The 25,592-nt window shown below is 40.9% G+C and overlaps 1 protein-coding gene across 8 annotated transcripts in view; it reads right to left on the bottom strand.

Moving 5' to 3' along the window:
• The window catches only part of SORBS2 (sorbin and SH3 domain containing 2), a 261,132-nt gene that overhangs the window by 66,923 nt on the left and 168,617 nt on the right, over positions 1–25,592 (bottom strand). For 6 of the 8 annotated variants that reach the window (XM_075930308.1, XM_075930310.1, XM_075930309.1 and 3 more), the window contains 6 exons: positions 18,877–19,018; positions 15,399–15,574; positions 11,514–11,580; positions 9,612–9,656; positions 8,008–8,194; positions 1,012–1,126 (listed from right to left, as the gene is read on the bottom strand). In XM_075930308.1, coding sequence (XP_075786423.1) covers positions 1,012–1,126; positions 8,008–8,194; positions 9,612–9,656; positions 11,514–11,580; positions 15,399–15,574; positions 18,877–19,018 — 732 coding nt within the window. Of the gene's footprint in view, positions 1–1,011; positions 1,127–8,007; positions 8,195–9,611; positions 9,657–11,513; positions 11,581–14,635; positions 15,109–15,398; positions 15,575–18,876; positions 19,019–25,592 lie in introns of those variants that run through there. The other 2 variants (XM_075930314.1, XM_075930313.1) reach the window with 2 other exon arrangements.

A 25,592-nucleotide genomic window follows, 5' to 3' on the forward strand; every position in this document is an offset into this window, starting at 1 on the left:
TGATTAATTAGTTCAGACAGTTTAAGTGGCCTATGCTAAAAAGGGAAATTCCCCTTTGAAAGAAAGTCTGAGTTCTATAAGAGCCTTATTTTATAGAATCACAGTTTGCTATAGAAGCTAATTAACTAAACTCATATTATAATATAAACTATAGAAAAATATGATGAAACAGATATATCAGTGCAATTCTTTGACATACTGTTGACTTATTATATATACCACAACCCATGCATGCAATATATTTTAGATTAGTAAAATGAGCCATCTGAATACATGTATAATAATACTATAACTCCCCCTTAACCACATACATTCCCCCAACCACCATTCCATCCATAAACAATGGAGCATTGAAACACTCTCAGGTATAGAAGAAGAGCTGGTTGCATATGCCTTTTCAGTTAATGGAAACTTAGATTAATGATAATTTTGTGAGCATTAGAGTTCAGCCTTATTAGACATGCTTGAGAGGAATCTCACAACTGTAGACATATAGCTTAGAAAATGGCAATAAGGAATATTTAGTCCATAGGTTAGTGTATAGGCAACCAATGTTCTTGAGATGGTACTAATAGGCACATATCCTGAACACACTGTAGGATTTTTTTCTCATCTGTCTAGTGGCATACCACTACATGCATGTGAATGATTAGGTGTGTTGATAAAATTATTACAAAACAGGTGATAAATTGGGTGATGGATATGCATTACATTTGCAAATAATTACTTTCCATGAATGTACATCTTAACATGTGAAATCTAAAGGGAGTTTAAATTTCTCACAGTGATTCTTTGGTTTCTTTTTAGTGTCAAAGAAGCTACATTGAATAAGTAAGCCAAACCAATCCCAAATCATCTTCACAACCATTCAAGGGTAAGGCAAAATCACCAAGTGAGCTGACCAAACCTCAAATATGAAAATAGGCATTCAATACTTACTAAAAATTAAAATAAACAAAACATTAATTCTCATTAAGCCTTTTTTGAACACATTTCATATACACCTCTTACCGGTCTTTCATGTTCAAGAATTGATGACTTCCCCGGCTCGTATTCAAAAATACTTCTTGGTTCAGAACGGAATTTACGGGTGTCTACTTTTCTGTCAGGAGGATCCCAATCATTTCTAAGCAACAAACATAAAAGGTTGAGTGGGACTGTCTTTTCCATCAACACTGCAGCTTTGTACAAGGCATATATATATGTCAGCAGTTTCACTGCATCACAACTTGCTCTTTTCCCAGCCTCAATCATGAAAATTACATCCAGCCTTACCAAGTTACACAAAGGTAGCAAACATGCAGATTGTAGTCTACTGGATGTGAATTTTATTCTTCATTTTTTGTACACACTAGAGACAAAATTATGCTCATCTTACTCACATAATTAATCTACTAATTGTAGTGGCTGTTCACAGGAGAAAAGTGAGACAGATTTGGCCCAAAATGCACGAATAGACTATTAAGACAGAGAAATAACCATCAAAAGGAAGGAATTATGAATTAAGCAAATCTTAGCCCCCTTAACTTACTCCATGTGCATATACCTGGGTCTAAACTGGTCCTTTTCTTTCCTACTACAGGTTGGACCTCGCTGGTCTGGCACCCTGGGGACCTGGTTGGTCCCTGACGAGGGGATTTTCTGGACCAGAGAAGGTCCCTCCCCACATAGCTGTGATATCACCAGGTTAGGCCTGCCCCTGTTGCTGCCTCAGCCTTCTCGGGGCTCTCCCCAGTTCCGTTGCTGCTGGGGCTGGAGCACCACGGTCAGACCTATGGAAGGGCAGAGCTTTGCAGCCACCTGGCTCCGCAGCTGGGGTAGAGCTCCACAGCTGTCTGGTTCAGTGGCTGGGGTGGAGAGACAGGGCCAGAGCTCTGCAGCCCAGGCCAGAGCTCCCTGGCTGCTGCTGGGGTTGGAGCTCCCTGGCCAGGGCTGGAAGTCCATGGCTGCGGCCAGGCTAGAGCTCCCCAGCCACTGGGGCCAGGGAGCTCTGCTGGGGCCAGAACTCCCCACTATGCCATCCCTCCTCCTCCCCCACACACTCTGGCCGAGTCATCGTTGACCTCTAAAGCACTCCTGCCTCTGCTGCCAGACCTCCCTTTTCCTGAGCTCTGAGGTCTAGGAACATCAGTGGTCCAGTGCTAACAATGCTGCAGTCTTATTGGTGATAGTAATAATACATAAGAACATAAGAATGGCCATACTGGGTCAGACCAAAGGTCCATCTAGCCCTGTAGCCTGTCTGCCAACAGTGGCCAGCACCAAGTGCCCTGGATGGGGTGGACCGAAGACAATGATCAAGCCATTTGTCTCATGCCATCTACCTCCAGCCTCTGACAAACAGAGGCCAGGGACACCATTCCTACCTCCCGGCTAATAGCCTTTTATGGACCTAACCTCCATGAATTTATCTAGCTTCTCTTTAAACTCTGTTACAGTTCTATCCTTCACAGCCTCCTCTGGCAAGGAGTTCCACATGTTGACTATGTGCTGTGTGAAGAAGAACTTTTGCTTATTAGTTTTAAACCTGCTATCCATTAATTTCATTTGGTGTCCTCTAGTCCTTATATTATGGGAACCAATGAATAACTTTTCTTTATTCACCCTCTCCACACCACTCATGATTTCATATACCTCTATCATATCCCCCCTCAGTCTCCTCTTTTCTAAGCTGAAAAGTCCCACTCTTTTTAGCTCTCTTCATATGGGACCTGTTCCAAACCCCTAATCATTTTAGTTGCCCTTTTCTGAACCCTTTCTAAGACCAAAATATCTTTTTTGAGGTGAGGAGACCACACCTGTACACAGTACAAAAGTAGGAATGCTACTGTAATGTTTGTTCCACAATAAATATGAAATTTGTATAGAAAGGTTTTTGTGCATTTCAAATGTATATTGAAGGTAACAAACATGATTAATTCCCATAACTGTCATTGCAGATATAAACATTAATTATTCATATTATTGATAAACATTTCTTGTCACTGCTGTTCCATATGCCGCAGCAACAGTGAATGTGTTATATAGACTGGATACAACCAGCATTTTTACCACTCTATTGTGTGTACCAGCTCTGAGCAGGGAGAAATGACAACAGTGGTTAAAATGCAAGTGTGGCCATCAGAAGCATTTATTATATCATATATACAAATACAGTAAAACGTAAAAGAAACTTGGTGTAGGTAAGCACTAAATGCTTTAGTCACTGGACAAAATTTTCATAAATACATACCGATTAAATTATATAGTTAGCAAACTGTTTCATGGTGGATAACTTCAGGAACAGTATTTAAATAAAACAGTATAATCTAATGGATGCTTTATATGCTGATCTGTACCTTTTCACTTGTTTATGTACAGATATACTATACAATTGGAAGTTTGCTTCAAATAAATGATCATTTCAGTTCATCTTTAGGTCATGAGCTCTTCAGATTAGGCATCTTCAGTGAAAGTCTGGTCCTACTGAATCAGTGGGAGTTGACTTCAACGACACCAGGATTTCATCCATTATCTTCATAAGTAGGGCCGTACTAAATGTATGGCCATGAAAAATACATCTTGCCAACAAGTTTATTTTGGTATTGCCATCCTTACTTCTGTGCTATCTTCAGAGGTGGGTGGCGAGAGAGGAGTGGCCTGTTGGCTGGGTGCCCAGCTCTGAAGGTAGCAACCCACCAACAGCAGTGTAGAAGTAAGGATGTCATACCATGTCATCCTTACTTCTGTGCTGTTGCCTTCACTGGGCAGCCAGAGTGGTAGCTGCTGACTGAGGGCCCCACTCTGCAAGCAGAAGAGTGACAATACTGTATCATCCTTATTTCTGTGCTGATGCTGGCTGTGGGTGAGCTTTCAGAACTGGGATTCTGGCCAACAGCCACTGCTCTCCAGATGCTCAGCTCTGAAGGCACCATCATTACCATCAGCAATGCAGAAGTAACTGTAGCAGTACTGTGACACCCTCTTACAAGAGCCCTGTAACCTCCCACCCCAACTCCTTTTTAGTTTAAGACCCCTGAAATTACAACACTTTTTAAATAGCTGAAATAATGAAATTTATAATTTTTAATATCCTATGACTGTGAAATTGACCAAAATGGACCGTGAATTTGATAGAGCCCTATTCATAGCTATCTATACATTGCTTAGCAACTTGTGCATGCTGTCCACATAAAAATATCACTTGTATTCTATTTTAATTAGAATCTTATATTGCATCCCGCACCATAATATCTCAGCACCTATGTGGAATACATTTTCTTTCTGGTTGTCAGCTAGTTACATCAGGAAATTTCATTTCAGGGCAATTTTTTGCCAACACTAGCCATATTGCATTTAGGATGATTGCAGTTGATATGTCTTTTGAATTAGAAATGTGGCAAATGACCTACCAGTAACACATGGGAAAGAGGTGCTGATAATTGTTGCATCATATGACGTGATATAGCTTGAAGTGATCTGACATGAAGCATGTCACATTTTATCATGTACTTAAAAATAAACAGGTATGTTTGTAGGAGAAATTGCTGGGACACAGACACATCTGGTGTTGGATTACTGTACAATACAAGTAAAGTAAAACTATCTGATTCAATTAGTTTTTATTTTAACTGGGAAGATATTGTGATTTCAGAGCAGAAAACTGGAACCATGTCTCCCAAGAATGACTGAATATATGGAAGTGTTCAGTACAGGTTGCATTTTAATCAAAATAACTCAGAGAATTTAAGTAATTTTAAAGACAAAAAGATGTCAATAAAATTAAGATTCATACTCATTTTACTTCATTTACAATTTTTAACCCTTAATCCCTTAGGGTATGTCTACACTACCCCCCTAGTTCGAACTGGGGGGGTAATGTAGTCATACGGAGTTGCAAATGAAGCCCGGGATTTGAATTTCCCGGGCTTCATTTGCATAAAGCCGGCCGGCGCCATTTGTAAATGCCGGCTAGTTCGGACCCCGTGCCGCACGGCTACACGCGGCACGGACTAGCTAGTTCGGATTAGGAAGCCTAACTAGGGGGGTAGTGTAGACATACCCTTATGTAGTGTAACTTCTTGGTTATGACTGATAATGTGAAGCATACTATGTCCTGCCTCCAAATTCCAAAGATGTGATGCATGTGGACCATAAACCATTTTAGCTGAGGGTTTAGATACTTTTGTTTCATAGACAAATTTTTAAAAAAATCTCCTATTGACAAGAAAGACTCACACTTTTAATGCTCATGCCATGTGTGACGGACCCGGCGGGGTCCGCACTCGAACCCGTGGGGGAACCCCACCCGCGGCGGGAAAAGCAGCCGCCGCGGCTGGTAAATGCACCGGCGCGGCAGCGCTGGGGTCCGGACGCCCCGCAGCGCGCCTGCAGGAGCCGGGAGCGGGAGGTGGGGCCGAACACGAGCGGCCAGGAAGCGGCCAACCCTGCCGCCCCGGCTGACGCTCCAGCAGAGGACCCGGGAGCACGCCGGGGCAGCCGCGAAGGGAGGGGCACAGGGGGGGCGGAGCTTACCGCCCCGACGTCATCCCCCGGCGACCATAAAGGCCGGGAGCGTCCTGGCAAGAGGGGGGAGAGTGCAACGGCGGGCGCCCTGGCGCCCAGGAGCACCAAACCCCCAGCCCTTGGGGCAACCCGGAGAGACGGGCTCGGCAGCTGGCGGCTCGCCCTGGGACGCGCCCGACGATTCCGGCGTGGTGAGTGATCCCAACCTTGTTCCGCCAGTGGGGCAAGTCAGCGGGGAGTGGAAGGAGCCCGAGGCGGGACACTTTTGGCGCCCGTGGGCGGACGAGTTGAGGGCCGCAGCCCCGTCCGCCGTGGAGGGCGACAACAGGTCGCCGACCTCCGCTTAGGGCCTCGGGCTGGGACACGGAGGTGAGGGAGGGCCCGGGTCCCCCACTCCACTCCCCCCGCATCAACCCCCTTTTCCCCCTCAAAACTGAGGAGGGGGAAAGGCTGACGAAGGGGCCGCCGAGCCCCATCAGTCCTCTGGGGGGCTGAGGGGTGACCGCGCCCGCAACCAGACACCACTACTAGGACCCCGGGTGGGGAGGCCGAAGAGCCAAACCCAGACGGTGGGTTTGCTGGGCCCCGTCCTCTCCCCGGACTGGGCCGTGATCGGCCGGGGGAGGGGTGCGAGGTGCTCGCACCCGTAAAATCCGTCACACCATGGTTGTCTGGGCCTACAACTGTCATGAATACACTAAGCTAAAGACTTCAGAATTCTCTAATTGGGAAAATTTGGATTTCTTTTCTCAGTTTCATAATTCAGCAGATTAAGTAGAGAAGGGACCTATTCAATGTAATGTCTGGAATGGTTTCCTGCAGGAAGAATGAAGTGCAAGAGACTTTGATTCCTGGCTCCTAAAAGGATCTTCATTGTATCCTACGCAGGTGCCAGGACTATCACCAAAACTCCAGAATTTGGGCAGAGATAAGCAGTTACGCATTTCTGTACATCATGCTAACAAAAGCCTTTGTGAGGCACCTACACTTTAATCATTGGTAGAGGTTCTTATCATGCCCTGGCCAATGAGATCATGGCAAGGGCCTTCAAGTTTAAACAATGTATGCAGTTCTGAGAAAAACTAAGGCCCTCAGGTACAAAAAGACAGACAAGAAAACAAAATTAATTTATTTTCACCTGATGGAAGACATTCCTTAAAAGAGAAACCAAACCAACTAAACTTGTGTTCAAGTACTTAGTTCTGAGTGGTTCATTCAGGCAGTTAAGATCAATATTATATAATCTTAGAATATTAGAATGATATGGTTGTAGAATATTATAATATTATGAGATTAAAATATATTACATTACACTCCTTGCTCACATTGATAATAGAGTAAAACAAAATTAATTATCTTTTGGAATGAATTTATGTACAGATGTTTTAAAAAGCTGTAATTACAGGATAAATTGGTTAAATGTTCAAAAGCCCCTAATTTTCTTTTCCTGCAATACATTCTATAGATTACTAAGGGATTTATTGTTTGTTGTTTTTCAAACTAAGTGTCTGATAAATATTATTCATCTATATAACATTCCTTTTTATAGTTTTAAGACATTTTCTGCTATTAACAACAATGAATGGGCCAAATTCTGCTCTTCGTTTATATCGTGCATCTTACGTACTGGAAGATGCAGAACTTCACCCATTTCATTTTCTTAAAATGAACTGTTGTTAAATAGTCAATATAAACTGGATTTTGAACTAGTATCTGCAACTGTGCTGAAATTTCTAAGGTCTGAAAGTATGAAAATAAAAATGTTGCTCCATCACTGGAACTTGTAATTACGATAAATAGTATAGCACTTTTCATTTAATCAGCTCTCCTTTGACTAAAAGCATGGGGGATTTTTCCCTAAACTAACAGGATTTACATTTGGTGGGCTGGGCATTAATTTCAACATTAGGATTTATGCTACTGCAGCATGCGAGACAAGAAAATAGGAAGAAAATGCCCAAGTCCATTCAACCTGAAACCCTTCTGCTTTAAAAGAAGAGTTAGGGAAGGAGAAAGAGGAGAATATGGAATTTTCCTCATTAGGGTTCCAAATGTGTGCCACACAAACATCTCAGATGAGGCTGGTCCCCATACTGCTTGCAATTTACAAAATCACTTACATCCTGCTCTCTGCTAAAAGAGTTCATATAAGGATTGTTTTAGGATATGACTATGCTGGAAAAACAAAAAAAAACAAAAAGCCTGTGACAGCAAATCTCAGAGCCTGGGTCTAGTCCTGTATCCTGTGTTCTGATGGTGCCCCCCACAAGGTGCTTCTTATGTCATTTGTGCCATGATTACTGCTCCTACCAGAACTGCATATACATTTATTTAGATGCTTTGAGAGGACAACATTCATACCTGATAGGACCATAACATTCATATCATGTGATTCTTCCAAAGTTCCAACTCTCTCTTATGTTACTTCTACATCCATTACTTTCATTAGTTGAATACAATGTTGTATTTATGAACTTTCCCTCTTCCAGTAAATCTGCTTACTTTTCAGGTGTAGATCTCTCTCTTGGTCGAAGTGGTGGGATTGGAGGAGGTACATGTGGAGGAGGTATTGGAGAGGAGACCTTAAAGGCATCAGTGCCATTGTCAGAAATGCTTTTAGGCAATGGTCTGTATGTCTGTGTCTTCGCAGCAGGGTGTGGCTGAGCAGAGGGGGATGGGCTGTAACTACCTAAAATAAAACAGAACAAAGAAACAGCCAAAATGCATCTCCATTAAACTACAATTACACTCTTTTAACAAATGTAGGACATCAAAACCTTGTAAGGTTTGGAAACACAGTGGTGAGTAATGTGTGCATATTCAAATAATTATTATAGATCAATATATGGCCCCTTTTACTTGCTCCACCCCCAAAAGCTCAGGACATTTCATGAGAATTAATTACCATCTGGGGGAGATAATGTTTGAGGTGCAGCTCATGGCAATTAACTGCAACCTGTTATTAGTCCCCCAGAACTGTCCTGCCCTCAGCTGTTATTAATGTCATAGGCTGAGAAGGAGAAAGAAGTAGACATGCTTTTTTATCTTTTTTAATGAATGTATTTTGGGTTTGTATGTCAGAGCATCTCTACATAATTAGAGCTGTAGACAATTACCCAGTAAAATTTCTTGACTAAGCTCCTAAGAGTCCATTTGGGTCACAAATCTTGCATATACACACATTTTTGATCAAACATAAAATATCAGCATGGGAGCCCCATTGAAAGTAATATGGAAACTTAAATTACAGAACTCTTACAAGTAATTATAATCTGCAATACTTTGTGTGTGTATTTCATTCACACAATAGGGAGTTTTTGTTATGGTAAAATATCTCTGTCATATGCTTCCTAACTTTTGAAAAATTTGATATTTATCTCTCTCTCACAAGAATAATATATTATTTTTTCAGCACTAAATAATAATTGACTCATGGAAAAAGTTGACAAGAACACAAAGTAGGAGCATAATAACTATGTTTTCTTAAGGTCACATAATCTAAAGATATGGCACTTGTATATAACATGGTGCCCAATGCTAATCCTCAGCTGTAGATGTAATTACAGTTAATACTTTCATACTGTACTTTACTCTTTAGTTTAATATTCAAGAGGCAAACTATTCAGTATTGTTAGTGAGAATAAATATAATTTAGTCAAAGATTATACCAATACATTATATCTGATCTGCATTGAGAGGGCCAAATCTGCAATACCATTCTGATTATTTTTGTAGTAAGAAACCAACCAAAATGAGGCTTTGCCACATTTGGTGAACAAAGACACAAGCGCATGCACTTTTTTTTGTTATACAGCTGGTCCCTGACTTACCAACGAGTTACGAACCAAACACTAGGTTATAACTCGATCTGTTCATAAGTCGGATTACATTCACTTACATACGGCCATGCTGTTCGTAAGTGTGGATTTCGTTTGTAACTCGGGTTCCAGCTGTATAGGAGGTTGGTCGTGAATACAAACGGTCGTAAGTCGATGTGTTAGTAACTCGGGGACCGGCTATACAAACTTAATAAGAGCAGCCCTGAGTGGTTAGCTACCATTAGTGCTTGCTGACAATAATAAAAGAAGTAAAGGAATAATTCCTACCAGTATTATATGCATATGCAGCATTATACATGTCTGTGACATCATCTATAAAAAGAAATATATATGTTATTGTAGGGCAATACTTGCCAATATATCATAGCCAGCAGTTTTGTCTTTGCAAATACAAACAGAGGATTAGTAGGCAATCAACTCTCACCCCTCATGTATATGTTTTCTGGAGTTTGTCTTTTCCCTTAAAACATACTATGGGCTATTTTTATCATCCTATTCTGAATGGCATCTTGTTGTTATGACATCCAGATTGCACAGTTACTACTTCACCCCATAATCATTTTTTTCTATTCAACCGTCTCCTTTTCCCACAGCCATTCCTTCTCCTGACAGATTTGCTCATACTAGGGGCCAGTAAGGTATCATTCTACTGTAAAAAACAACTTTTTTACATCTAGCAATGTTATCCAGTGGCTAGAGCAGATTAGGGGAGATAATTTTGGTGTTTGTCAATTCTTGGCTCTACCACTGATGTCATGTGTGACCATAAGCAAATCAATCTTGCTACAGCAATTTTCCCACCAGTAAAACGGAAATAATATCAACTTCTTCCTTCCCTCAATCCCTCATGATGTGTAATGAAGCATAAATATTGGCGGAAAGTGCCTCGCCATCCTTGAATGAACAGGAGAATAAGCAAACATATGATTATTAATAAGACTAATCACATTTCAGGGGCACCTTAAAAACAATTTATTTAGAAATTAATAGGAGGGGACAAAGTAAGTTTAAATGGAGAGGCAACATATTGCCTCATTCAGTAGGCTTCATTGTTCTAGCACACATGAGTTATGTAGCTGAATGGAGAATAGCAGCAATTACCATCCTCTACCCAGCCAACTCCTGGTCACTCAGACTGAAGATGGGACCAGGCAAGCTTCCTTGCTGCTCAGAACATCTCACTGACCTCTTGTGCTATACATGATCAGATAGGCTTTTCTCCTTTATTTTTTTGTAAAAATAAGCCGATCAGAAAGTACATATCCTTTTGCTGGAAAAACATTTATCACACTGAGGCCTTGACTACACTGGCATGTTTTGTCACCAAAAACTGCCTTTTGGCAACAAAACATTGAGAGTGTTTACACTGCAACGTGACTTTTGTTGGGAAAACATCCAGTTTTGGTGACAAAATCTTCCACCCCTGTGAGAGACTCTTGTATTTTCCCTTCCCTTTATTGTTGACAAAGAGCCAGTGTGGCCTCTGTTGTTTGTTTCATCAAGAGAACTGGCTTCTGCCAGTATCCCACATTGCTTGCCCTGATGGCTGTGGTCAGTGTTTTGTGATCTCTGTTGCCTTGTAGGCATGCACCTCTCCCTTTTCAAAGGTCCAGGAAATAGATAACAGCTGAGTGAGCCGCTCCATTTGGGGAACAAATGAAGAATAAATAATGGGAATGCTTCTGTTCTGCCCTGATAGGAATATAGCAGCAGGCAGACAGCTGCTGCAGAAGGAAGGGTGGCGAGAATGCTGTGCTGCTTAGACATTCCTCAGCAGAGAGAACCATGACCGAATCCCAGGAAATGCAGGGATCAGTTCATCCCTCCCACAACACTGCACTGTGGGATTCTTACCCACATTGCTTTTCTCTGTTGATAGGGTGCTAGCAATATGGCCATGAATTGTTGACAACGAGAGACAGAAAAACTAGTTTGACCAGTTTTCAATTTTGGCAATTTTGCATGTCAACAGCATTTCTGTCTCCAAACTTTCCCAGTGTAGACAGTCTGACTTCGCCTCAAAAAATTCCCATTGGGTTCTATTTAATATCTGTAACTCAGTGATCATAAGCTTTGTATTTCCAGAGAGCAAGCCACCAAAATGCAGGGAAAGTTTCATTTCTTAACTGCTCTAAGAGTTATGTAGCACATAGAAAAATGTATACTTACCGGGCTTGTGAACCATATGGATTTGCTTGAACATTGTTTTATACCAATCTTTTGGCCGGTCAACTGTCTAAATAAAAATACAATTTATAACAATTAGCTAAAGAAACAAAAGGATTAATGGTGACACATTAGATCAAACTCATCCCTACGTTGTAATTAACACTGACTTTTAAAGAGATTCAGTAGGATTGAATTTGACCCACTGTGATTCATCCCTCCCACACACACTCATTCAAATGTTATACTTGTGTTTTTCATTCACCATACAGTTGCAAGCTTTCCTATCAGTGATTTATATAATAGCAAAATAAGGTTTTAAAGATTATTTTCTATTCTCTTTGTCACAGGGCTATCTATATTCCATATTGAAATATGCTTATGAATATGCATAAATGGTAAATGCTTTATATACAATACTCCATGTAACATATTATTTGAAGAATTATAATCTACTGAATATGATTTTCCCTTTTGTATGCATGTATCATTCCTGTATTTAAAATTATAAATATGAAGTATAAAGCTGTTTTACTAATATAAACATGCTAAGTGAAGGCCATTAAAGGTATTTTAGAAACTTGATGGCTCACTAATACAATGATCTATAAATGTTGTCGTTTTTTCTATAAGCCAGCCTCAGTAAGAAGGGTTCAAAGTCCTCAAAAGGGAAAGGGGGAGGGGACTTTAGGTCCCCTGATGCAGGAACCTATCTTGGACTTTGTACTTTTCCCCTGAAAGTGTGAAAAGGTTTAAACTGAACATAAAGTATTCTTGCCTTCGGCAGTTGTTTTAGCAGGTCTAGTAAAGACTTGTCAGGCAAATTGATTGCAGACTGCTCTCTGGTCAATCCGGTTACTCTGCCCCATAAGACAGTAGGAAGGGAAATCGATGGGAGCAACTCTCCCCTTGATCCCATGCAGTGTAGACTCTGTAGTAACCCAACTTAAGGTATGTCGATTCCAGCTATCCTAGTCACATAGCTGGAGTTGTGATCTTAAGTCTACTTTCTGTGGTTGCGTAGATGTAGCCTAATGCTCAAATTGTTTCCCAGCTACCTTGTTTTTCCTCATGTTTGTAAAGATTCAAATGCTTAGCAAAATCACAATACAGATACTATTTTGCTCCCAAATTAGCTGGAAAATTTGAAAACTGGATTAAAATTACAGTTGACAATGTGACCAAAAACTCTTCTGAAAGAGACAAATTCTGATCATCTATTTCCAAAATCCATTTTTTTCTCTTACATTTCAAAATGTCTGGAACTAAGATGGTAGTTTGGTCCTCCTGTAGTACCCCAACATGCAAAGATCTGAGTCATAGACTTTGGCTTACTCCCACGCTTCCTGGTTTGGCAGGGCAGAAATGCTACTGAGACAACATGCTCAGATGCTGGGACTAAGGAGAGCTTTGCAATGATGGTTTCCAGTTTGCGATACAGAAATGGCAAGGATGGATTTTGAAAACAGCTTTATCCAGTCTTTCTTATCAGGAAAACAATGAGTTTGAGAACATGGTAGAGTAAAAGGAAAATGAGAGGAGATCAACAGAGCTATATGCTGCAAAAAAATGTTTGTTTCTAAGCCCTTACTTGAAAGTCTATCTTTGTGCTGCATGGTGTCTCAATATACAGTAAGGATGTTATTTACAATGAGGTGGAGTAGCTGAATGGTCAAGGTGCTTGACTACAATCCTGGAATGTGGGTTCAAACTCACACTGAAAGGCTGTATCAGGTTAACCCAGCTGCAAAATGGATGCCTGATCCACAGGGCTAGAGAGTTAAGGAGGATACGATATTATCTTTTATTGGACAACTTCTAACCACAGTGCTAAGGAAGTCAAAGGTGACTGGATGGAATGCTAGTCACATAACTCCTTTGTATACTATTAGCTATGGAAAGAGACACAGATGCACATTAAACTATGGTAACATGATAAGCCATCTGTGCTTTGGGCAGACTTTTTTAATGTTATCTACCACAGTGGAACTCATATTTACTGAACTCTGCAGGCAGCTGTCTTTTTCATATGAAGCAAAAACTTTGAAACTTTCATTGTACTACTGAGATGAGCTGAACTGAAACACCCAGGTGCCACCAATAGAAAACTCAAGGGCAAGTTGGATTTTTTGGTATCCAGTGACCCTTGGAAAAAGAGTGAGTGCTGCACTCCTGTTATTCTTTGTTCCCTGAAAATGCTGTTGTGGCACTTCTGTATGTTCCTGGATGGTGCTACATTTCTGAGGGAGAGGCATGTTTGCTGACAGCAACACCGTGTTCATTCTCTCACTGTTGGTTTATGCTCAGACATGCAGAAATCACCTGCAGTTTGTTTAAAGCGTTTGCTCACATCAGTACCTTGAGAACTGCATCTTCTTTCCAGCTAAGTCCCATGGGAAAGTGAGGGGGACACACACACACACACACACACACACACACACACACACACACACACACACACACACACACACACACACACACCAGACTGTAACTTTTAACTCATCTGGTCATGACATTCACATATCAGTAATATTATAATCTGTGTAATATTTTGATGCAGCAGTACAGAGCTGACAAGAAAGCAACCAGAAACTCAAATCGAAAGTCCGAATGGCACACACAAGTTTCAGAGAAAATTTTAGAAACAGATTTGGAAGTTAAGTACACTGTTAGCTGCTTGCCAATCACAAATACATTTGAGGGATTTCAGCTATACGCTTATATAACTAATATCTACCCTATGGAATCAATGTGCTATTAATAACTCCTACACAAAAGGCAGGGACATCTGCTTAGCAGGCATGGGAAGCTATAGCTTGATTCTAATGCGAGTTGCTCATTTTTGAAAGCTTTTCTATTTTATGACATATATGCTGAAATCAAAGTAAAAGAAAGCAAGAAATGCTAGAGAGTTCCCACCCCACCCACCCACCGAAAATATCCCGGTCTTACCACTTATTCTGAAATCTTTCCTATTGCTTTTCCCCATCAATTCCTGTCCCTTTCTTCCTCCCCCCGCCCAATTTTTCAATCCTGAAAAGCAGCTCTTGACAATTAAACAACCCCATATGTCAGTGTTGGCAGGCAAAGTAAAGCCAACAGCTTGCCCATCACAAAGATTTCACCTGCAAGGGTCCTGCGGCTCTCATCCTGGCTGCCACTCGTCTTACTCTCTCTCCGTCTAGCACAACACCTCTCCTTCAGCCAGGAAGGCCAGTGAGCAGCTCCTTTGTAGACTCACTGCTAGTGTCTAGGCTAGCCAGAAGGGGCTGCCTTGACAGCAGCATGGAAAGAATGCTTCAGCATAGTAAAAACAAAACCCTGTTCAGTCTGACATCCTGGGACTGCTCATGCAGTAACCAGTGGCAAGTCATCAAAACTGGGCTAATCACAAAGAAGGTTTCCATGCTGCTCATTTAAACATTGCATGGTGGGTCTCTGATGCATTTCATTAGGATAACAGTCAGATTGGTTCTTATTGGAACAAGTCAGTTAATTTCAATACAGTACCCAGGGAAAAAAGGCCCCTGAGTTTTATTTGCTAATGGCTAAAATTAGCAAAACTTTGCAGATTTAGAATGACAAGACAGAGAGTAAATATTACAGCATAACACTACAAAGGGCTGGGACCTTAATGGAAACATAAGAATAATTGCAGTTCCTACTATTTATAATTAAAACTAGAACTGTGGAGTTGCCCAGTTAGCTTCCTGCAACACACAATATTATATTCATGAGCCCTCTGATTACACACACTGCATTCTACATTATATAAGACTAGAAGAATGTGAAAAACCCATTACCAACAATCAATTCATTGTCTAAATTCTCTCTGTCGCACTCTCTCTCATACACACACACAAACACACGCTCCCCAGCATTTCCTACCGTTCTAATTGCTGTTGGGATTCCAGATTCATCTACAGGGCCAATCCCTGCATAATGTGGTGCTCTAATGACTGTAACTTTCTTTTCTTCCTCTGAAGATCTACAGATTGGTATTGTACTGGGAGCAGTGCTGCTGCCAAAAGACTGAGCATACTGTGAGTATGTCTCTGTGGAGTCTGTAAAGAAAATGCAACAAAACATAGTAAAACAATAGAATAATCATGCTGAGCACTTATAGCACACGTTATATTTTCGAAGTGCTGTACAAACATTAAAGGACATTTAATAACCATATTCATACAGAATACCTGATAATACTACACATTAGTCTGAGCAGCTGAATTTAGCAGGATTTCTGCTGCAAAACCTTCTACTTAAGGAGCTACACATACGTGGATTATTTTATTAACCTCTGTGCTGATCTCAAAATCTCTCAGGTTAAAGAGATTTAAAAAAAACTTATGACATTGGAAAACAATTTTTGCTTTGCTGTTTTTAGGGGCTGGCTGAGGGAAGAGAGACAACCACACACACAAGCAAAAGTTTTAGTTAAGCTAGTGGAACAGGCATTTTTTTCTGTAAACTAAACTTGCCACTTTGACATATATACTATGAATTAGTGCTTTGAGGTAATATGCTTCTATAAGCATGGCAGAGTTGAAAACAATTACTATTCTATACGTGAATCTACTCTCACATTCCAGAGATTTTCAAAACATGTTGGGAAATGTTTTGCTTATGCTGTAGGAGAATTACCCAGGTAACACTCTTTAACATTATCAGCTTTGGGACAGAAATGAATTATGAAGCCTAATTTTTTTACACATACTTTTCATCCCTACATTTATTTGTACATTTATTTATGTAGCTTTGTATGAATAATATGCCATATGCACATCAATAACTCCAGTAGCAGGCATGTCAATAAGTAATCTACATTACTTTTAATTTCTTTCAATTACTGAAATTAATATTGGCTACTACTACCTAATTTTAAAATTCACAGCAAGTCATTAACAAAAAAGAGACAATGTTAAGATGCTGGTACATGTCATATGAAGCCTTGTATTGTGCTAAGGTGATGTGCTTAAATATAACCTTGCATACTGAAGAAATACAATAAAGATTCCCTTGTTATTCAGGCAACAGATTTCAGTGGTTTATTAGTGCTCAATTATGACTAAGCCTGGTTTGCAACAGCTGGTTCTAAACTACCCATCTACTTCTGCTGTGGTATGGATGAAACTAGGCATAAAACTACATTTCTAGCACTACTAGTGGAAACTATGATTGCCCAACCAATGGAATAGACATTACAGTCTTTACTGTTTCACTTGAAGAGTTGTGACATAACACAACAAAAGAGACTGATGGTTTGTGGCTCTATGTGTAATGGGAATATTTTCTTTCCCTGTTTATTGGAAAAAAAATTAATTGAACACAACAACCCTTTCAGTTGTTTAATCTGAAAGCCTGTAAAAATCCAGTACTACAGATACCTGGTAAGATGGATCTGTGAGTGTCAAATGTCTGAATATCTGGGCTTGATCCATGATGTTAAATTTAGAAAATTTTTGAAATCCAATGTTATGCTCCTTATAGGGTCCAGTCTGCTGGCATCAAAGGGATTTTTGAGTGTATAAGGAATATGAGATCTGGCCATTGTTTTAAGTCTCAAACTCAGAATCACCCCAGAATCAGAAATCCTGAGATAATGCTCTTAAATGTGTTCATAAAGGACCGAAGCATAAACAGTCAGATCTCCAAATTAGGGGGTCAGGTATTTTAAATGAGCCTTGTGTTTTTGTTGTGCAGGTACACATACTCAATTTGCACTCCCATCTCTTAGGGTACGTCTAGACTACAAGCCTCTTTTGGAAGAGATCATCTAGACAGCCACAAGAGTTTCAAAAAAGCAATCCACTTTTTTGAAAGAGAGCACCCAGGCAACCTGGATGCTCTCTTTCGAAAAAGACCTGTTTGCATTCTATAATGCCTTTTTTTGAAAGAGCTCTTTTGAAAAAAGGCATTCTTCCTCATAAAATGAGGTTTACTGCTGTTGAATAAACCGCTGCGTTCTTTTGATTTAAATTCAAAAGAACGCAACAGCAGTCTAGACACAGGTGAATTTTTTTTGAAAAAAGGCCACTTTTTTCAAAACAACTCTGTAGTCTAGATATAGCCTACAGATGATACCGCATGTATACAATTCATAGATATTTAAGAAGAGAAGGGACCATTCTGATCACTGAATCAGACCATCTTTGTAACTCAGGAGCTAATAAGTTATGCGCATTCAAATGTTTTTGTATATGCAGATTCTGGGTATGCAAATGCGGATGAAAAAACTGGAACACCTACACATATTAAGATTAATGGAAAGACATTAATTTTGGTTGTATATGTGCTTTTTGAAAACAGAAATCATTGTAGACAAAATTCCATGGAACAGAGACCTTGTCTTTATATGCTTCTGAAGTATGACTTATTATAGTAAAGAATACATAAGAAAATTTAGTTGGCACTGACTAAATTTTTAAGACGGTGGCAAACCTGCAACCCATGAGCTGCATGTGGCCCACTGATGGCTCCATCTGTTGTCCACAAACCCCCTATCTTTCCCCCTCTCCCACGTGCCTCTCACAGTCTGGGGGCACTGAAGATCCATACTTCCTGCTTCTTCTCCTCGCTCCTAGCATTTTCAGAGCACCAGAAACCCACTGATCCATGCTCCATTCCTGCTCCTCTCCCTCCCAGAGCTGGAACACCGCAAATTTGTTTGCAGCTGTTCAAGCTCTGAGAGGGAGGGAGAGGAGTGTTCATCTGCCAATTTGTGGAACTTCAAAAGTGCTTGGTGGGAGGAGCAGTGTAGGAAGTGGGGGCTCCAGTGCACGAGATCTACATGGGGAAGGAGGGCAGACAGGGGGGCTGCAGGTGGAACCCCAGTGGGCTGCAGGATGCTGTGGCCCACTGAGATGAGGGAGGACCACTCATGCGACCTGCTCATTATTCTTGGTTGCCCATCTCTGTTATAAGACCGCAGGATCTCATAATCTGAAGATACTGCAGCCTCAACTTGCACTAACTCAGCACCATGCAAAACTGGACCCTACAGCCTTAATGTGGGTAATAAATACCTAATGGGTTTCTGATCCAGATTTAGGAGTATCTGAAGATCAAATATCTTTAATATACAATTTCAACTCTCAATATAACTAATGGAATTATTGCAAGAGGTCATTTCCATAGGCACAAGAATCTTACTTTAAAGTAATACGACTTTGTTGTAAAGTCAATTTAGCAATGTTAATTTATTAGCAAGAAATTGTTTGGTTGCTTGTAATCTTCTCCAGGTACACAAATAGAAAAAAAACCCTTCTTTATTTATGTGTAATCTCTGTAACTGTTTGCAGTCCTTGCCATACAAATCAGAACATGTTGCATAATGTATAAAGTAAACATTCTGCGAAAGGCTTACCCATCTTCCTGCCATGCTGCATGATAATGTTTGAATTGAGTGAAGCTGGTGGAGAGTATGCTGAAGAAGGGGAAAAGGGTCTTTGAAAGTGACTCATTGGACTGGTAACAGTGCCAGAGTTCCCATTCACTGTTATCTGGGCCTGAGAGAAACAAAACAATATCCCATTAAAGTGCACACAAAGCTCTCTGAATACCAACCCAAACAAAGGGTGATGCAAGATTGTCATCCACATGACTATGCCCATTGCCAGGTACTTAGCTGTAATGGATCAGAATTCACTGAAATACAAAACTCATCACACAAGAAGTGCAGTGTGCTCTTTATGCATCTCTGCCTCTCCCTTTGTCCTTATAATAAAGGTCTGTGAATGAAGCATGTTGGGATCATGGGTAGGGGACAGAAGAAGCATACTCAAGACAGCAGGATAAGCCGCACAAAATATTTGCACGGATCTGACATCAGTATAAAATGAAGGTGGCAGTGAATCTTACTCTCAGCATGTGACAAAGGCTGCCTTAGATCACTTTCTATTCTCCCCCCAATACACATACTTACCTCTAGTTGGTATTAATGGAATTGGACTGAATGTGCATATTGAACGGGAAAGGACATAGCTGAAACTTCTTTGCCACGTGCCACCCAACTTATGGGCAACTGTGAGATGCTTGAGTGTAATGTATACATAGCAAAAAGGAGCATCAATGCATCTTGTGAACAAAAAAGGAGAAAACAGTACATTAAGGGGGTTTGCTGACATTACAAACCACTTGAGCTCTGCTCTCAGAAAGTTTTTGTAAAGGAATGTATCCTTTTGCTCCCCTCTCCCTCATGCCACATATCTTTATATCTCAGCTGGGCTGCCACTCCCCATTTGGAAAGCACTGCCAAGATTATAGAGTGGAAAATCTGAGAAGATAAATTAATTTTTAATATAAAATAATTCATTTCATTTAAAAAATAAGGCAGGGCTGCAATTTTCTGTGCCTCTTTTTACGTGCAGTTATTTTTAAAAATCTGAGCAGAATTATGAGCATTGAAAATTTCCTTTGTGTAGTTTGGTATAATAGAGAACAATTAAAGAAGCATGGATTTGTGTTATACTGCTGATGTGAAGGGTGAACTAAGCCCTGAAGCTCCCTGCTGGAGGCTTGTGGTTGTGAAATGTGAAGTTAAGGGTATGAAGCAGAAAAATAATGAACACAAAGCCTCAGTTTTAAAGAGAATGTACATTACGACTAGACTCTTCATAAATGAAATGTGGTTTCACTCTCTCTCATGTTATAAGAAGTGATAAGCCTCACTCTCTTCTGTAGTTTAAGAAATAGGTATTTTAGGGATGAATAATTTCAGGCCCGGTTTCACATTTTACATGCCCATCTCAATAGAAATTGCAGTTGAGTAAGGAAAAGAAGATCTAGCTCCTAAGTATATGTCATTATCAGAATTGAATGCATTTAGACCATAATATTTTATGGATATCTTTTAGAAGTGAATTGAATAGTGAAGTTTTAGGTTGTGCCAAAGTGTCCATTAGTTCAGACTTGTTCAAGAACAAACATTTAAATAGATTTTTTTTCAAAAGCTGCATTTATTGTAAATGTGTTTGTTTCTAAACTCTTTAAAAATGAATGAAACAATTCAAAGATCTGATTTCCAGAATACGGAATTCCCAGTGTATGTAGGTGCATGCTTAATTTGAACTCACATTTATTCATATATTTCAGGTGTTTACACATGCAAGTCTCCAATATAGTGTCTGCTCCTTTATTGGAAATTGTCAGTCTCCATCTGGCTGAGATGATTTGTGCCAGGATGGACTAAGCCCTGAAGCGTCCTGCTGGAGGCTTGTGGCTTTGCCACACCCCAGCCCAGAAAAGGCTATAGAGAACTCCTCCAGGCAGGCTTGAGTGGCTGCAAGGAGAAGTGGCCACTCAGAGGCCAGGAAGACTGAAAGAGGTGCAGGAATAGAGGCAGTTCAGTTCCTCTGGAGATCTCAACCTGGATAGAGCGGGAGACTGCCTGGCAGAAGGAGAGCAGCAGAACCATGGAGAGCTCTGAGTGGAGAGCTAAGTGTGGGACTTTTGAGTGGACTATGATGGGACTTTGAGAGAAAGCCCAGATGTAAGTGCAAGGACATGGTCTCCGGGAGGGGAAGTCCCGGGGGCACCACTCTCTCTCAGAGTGGGGAATGGACTCGAAGGGACATGACAGAGGGCAGAAAGATGGGCAGGCCCAGCCTTTGGCTCCGTACCTTCAGGGCCCTGCACTCCTTAGGGCAAAGCAAGCAAGGCAGTTGCCTCTGCCTCATGCCTTCAAGGCCCCACGCTGCCTGGCACCTGCCCACCCAGCTGGTTGCTTGCTGCCCTGGCTGGAAGCCACCTGGATGCATGGTGCAGCCAACCACAGCATGCCACCTTGGGTCCTGCAAACTCTTTAGAGATGGGTTCTATTAAATGTGTACCCCAGAAGGGGTTTGTGTTGATTGACTCATACAGCGTGTGATTCAGCCAGAAGGCTTTGTTGCTGAAAAGGCTTTTGGAACGTAGAGAAAGTGAGGTATGTGCACTTGGCCAAAAGGGGTGCTTGTGAGAGGTGAACATGACCATTGTGCATTCTAGTATCATGTGCATGCCAGGGTTTTAAAAACAACCTGAATATGGTCACTAGGATATAGGCCTTTATCAATTTACAGAAATGCTATCAAAAATGTCCCTGGATCCAACATGTGGTAGCCCAGCTCTTGACAGGACAGCTGAGCAATAGCATTTCACATTGGTGCTTCGTGCCATGCACTGGCTCTTACCAGGACTTCATCTTGGACTCTGAATGTGGTGTACCTGAGCTACAGTAGAGCTGCCTCCCTTTATAAAGCTCTCTAAAAATACTTCTAGCCAGAGGAACACAAGAGCTGGTTGACACCAGGGAGAATATTTCAGGAGCTAGGGAAAGGATGTCTTCAGCTAAGGCCCACTGGATGTGAGGTACCTTCCTTCTTCCTAAAAGCAGACGAAGTACCTTCCTTCTTGCATCTGACGAAGTGGGTCTTTGCCCACGAAAGCTTATGCTCCAACACTTCAGTTAGTCTATAAAGTGCCACAGGACTCCTCGCCCCTAAAAGCAGAGTGAGCCCAATTGCACCTCTTGCAGAGGTAAATGCAACAACCTCTCTGAGGAGGCTTGCTCCCAATTGCAGATGGTAGGCCCGTGATTTTCTCTCTCTAGATGGAGGAACAGAGTTAACAGGACATTTGTAGACTGGAAAAATTTTGGAGCCTTTGTGGCATCAATACCATATATCAACTTGAACTAAGCTGTACATCAATAGAACAGCAGTGATGCTGGCTTCTATCCTTTTATATGGCTCTGAAACCTGGGCTACCACAGAGATGTTGGACATTTTTTATGTTAAACAGCACTCGTGTATTGAAAACATATGGTGGTTTCATCCCATTATGAGTGAGAATGTCAGGCTTTGGACCAACTAGCCTCCAATGTCTTCCCATGTAACTTTCAATGCCAGCTCAGGTAGGTTGGCCATCTGCTCTATATATTGGAGTCCATAGCAGCCCACCAGCTTTATGCATTTGATTCAGCAAAAGCTGGATGGAGAGGATATTGTGGATAGCCTTGTACATGCTGGAGGGATAGTGTGGCTTCTACCACTGCCTGCTTCAGCCTTAACATAGAGCAGACTTGAACACTGGCAGGAGAGCAGGTTTATGGAAACATGTGATCTGAAGGGAGGAAGTGTTGCCCTATATATTAAAAATGCATATACTTGGACTGAGGTCGAGATGGACATAGAAGACAGACTTGGTGAGAGTTTTTCAATAAGATCAGAAGGAGTAAAAACCAAGGGTGATGTCATGGTAGGAGTCTATTACAGACCACTTAACCAGGAAAAAGAGGTGGATGAGGCTTTTTTAAAATATCTAACAAGATCATCCAAAGCCCAGGACTTGGTGATGCTGGGGGACTTGAACTATCTGGACATCTGTTGAGAAATTAACACAGCAGGGCACACATTATCCAACAAGATCTTGGAATATATTGATGATAAGTTTTAACTTCAGAAGGTGGAGAAAGCTACTAGGAGGGAGACTGCTCTAAATTTGATTTTAAGAAATAGGGAGGCACTGGTTGAGAATCTGAAAGTGGAAGACAGCTTTGGTGAAAGTGATCATGAAATGATTCTAAGGAATGGTAGAAAGGAGAACAGCAACATCAAGACATGGATTTCAAGAAGGCAGACTTTATCTGCCAGCTCCCTGAGTTTACTAATTTACCAACCAGATGACACCCCCCAAGCCAGGCACGTGCACTGAACTCTTAGCTTCAGGAAGAGCAGCTGGCTTCAATTCTCACTCATACCAGTCAGATTTGCCAGTTATTTTCTGAATTTCTTTTACTACAATTACAAATATATGTGTTTGAATAAGAGATTTGCTTTACAACTCATCTCTGGCTACAGTGTTTAGTGGCTAAAGCAATACTTTTAATTTAGCATTGTGTTTGCTGCAAGTTCATATAGTTGGAAAAGACAGGCGGTCAGTGAGGAATGGTCCATATTTAAATAAAATTATCTTTGATAATGATCAGCAAAATAGGCTAAGAGTAGTTATTAATAAAGCAAAAAGTTCTCTCTAAATATATGATCATTAAATAGCCAGTCAATCAACAGGAACTACACTCTGGTGTCTCAGATGCTATAGTTGTTCACTGTACTTTGCAAATAACCGTGTGGCTTATGTGGACATTATAAACATCGACTACATCAGACTTACTGAAACACGGTCGATAGTGTGGTGGTAAGGAAGGCTTAAGGTATCCAACTCCAGCCACATAAATAGCTGGAGTTGACGTACCTTAAGCTGAGCTTGGCAGTATCTTCACAGCAGGTGGTCTACAGGAGAAATGCTCCTATCGTTGTCCTTTACTCTTTGTGATAGTGAGGAATATTGGCATTGACCCAGGGTACCCTCAGCATTTGATTTAGCTGGTGTTTATTAGACCTGCTAAACCAAGTCCTGGAAGATCAATCGCCAGAATGTCAATCCTCTGGTGAGTGGAGACGTGACCTCTGAGGGAGAGACTCAAGTAAGACATGCAATGGTCACTATTAATGTCTGCTTTGCCAAAAGTAGCTCACAGTGATGTTTGGGATATCAAAGCTTTTTACTATATATAGAATAGAACATAACTAGGTTTTCTCAGAGACCATTTTGTGGCAATGTTGAGTTAATGCTGACCATAGGACTGGACACAGCAGATGTCAAAGAGCTACACAATGGGTACGTCTAGACTACAGGGTTTTGTCGACAGATACTGTCAACAAAGCTTCTGTCGACAAAGAGCATCTACACTACATTCAGTTCTGTCGACAAAGCAAGCTGCTTTATCGACATGGCAGTGTAGACACAAGGACAGTTTACATGCAATAATGCTTTCTGTCGACAGAACTCTGTTGACAGAAGGCGTTATGCCTCATGAAATGAGGTTTACCAGCGTCGACAAAACTGCTGAGTTCTGTCGACGTTATGTCGATAGAACTCAGCGGTAGTGTAGACGCAGGTATAGTTTTGTCGACAAAAGTCCACTTTTGTCGACAAAACCTTGTAGTCTAGACACACCCAATGTCTTGAAAACTGCTGAACGGTGTAAAGTCCACCTAGTCCTTACTGTTCCTCACCTGATCTTGTCCTCCATAAAAGAAAGGAGTCACCCTCAATTAGGTTAGCATGCCCACCCCTGGGAATGGAACCACAGCAAAGACTCCCATGCCTGCTGCCAACCTTTCTATTAATTTCTAGTTATTGTAAGCAGTTGAAGTCTCCTCCCCCTCCCCCTTCAATAGGTAGAGAAGAGGGGAGAAGGAGAAAAGGTTGGTTACAGAAGCAGTAGCGCCTCATCATCTCAATAGTAGCTCTTTGCAGCAGCCTGAGCTCCATGTGTGGCTCCCAGACTGGTTCTTTATGTCCTTCAGAAGGAGCTACTCCTTTGGGATGAGTAATTTTTGTTAGCAGTTAAAGGGACAAATGACACTGAAAAGAAGACATCCACTTGGCTTCATGGTAACAAGGATGATTGTGGCTAATGGTGGAAGTAGCTGCCAGATCACAGGTCTCCATGAGGGGAGATTGGCCAGAAAAGAATATTTGGTGGAGATAGCAATAAAACAGATCATGATTATTTTAACATACCAAAATATTGTTCAAAAAGTAAAAGTTGTTTACTATAAATGCACACAAATAATATAGGCACCTGACATTCCCTTGTATTGGCTGGTTAATGCCTGTGTTGATGCAGTTTTATCTTTGTATTTATTTTATTATATTAAATGTCTAATCTTTGCTTGCAGGTAGGTGGCAAAGAACAGATTCATAGTTCCAGTGCCTCAAAATTCTTGTTTCATGGGTGGGAATTATCAGGCTAACATGACATGACCATAAATTTGTTATATAGTATAAAAAACATTCAGCACTTTGAACTCTGACTCTTATTTGCAACTTTGTTGTAGAACCATTCTTAAAAAGACATTTTAGTTTTAAAGTTATTTATATTAAGTTAAAATTTGCTGTTATTTCTACATGTACATAATAAAACAAAATCTTTGGTCAACATTTTGACCCAGTACAGCTTTGGTCTCAGCTTATCATCATATCACCAAAGAATCCCTACTAAAAATATCTATAGTTTTGTAATTCAGTGACTCA

The sequence above is a fragment of the Pelodiscus sinensis genome, chromosome 5, assembly GCF_049634645.1.
Source record: "Pelodiscus sinensis isolate JC-2024 chromosome 5, ASM4963464v1, whole genome shotgun sequence".
NCBI classification, from domain to species: Eukaryota; Metazoa; Chordata; order Testudines; family Trionychidae; genus Pelodiscus; species Pelodiscus sinensis.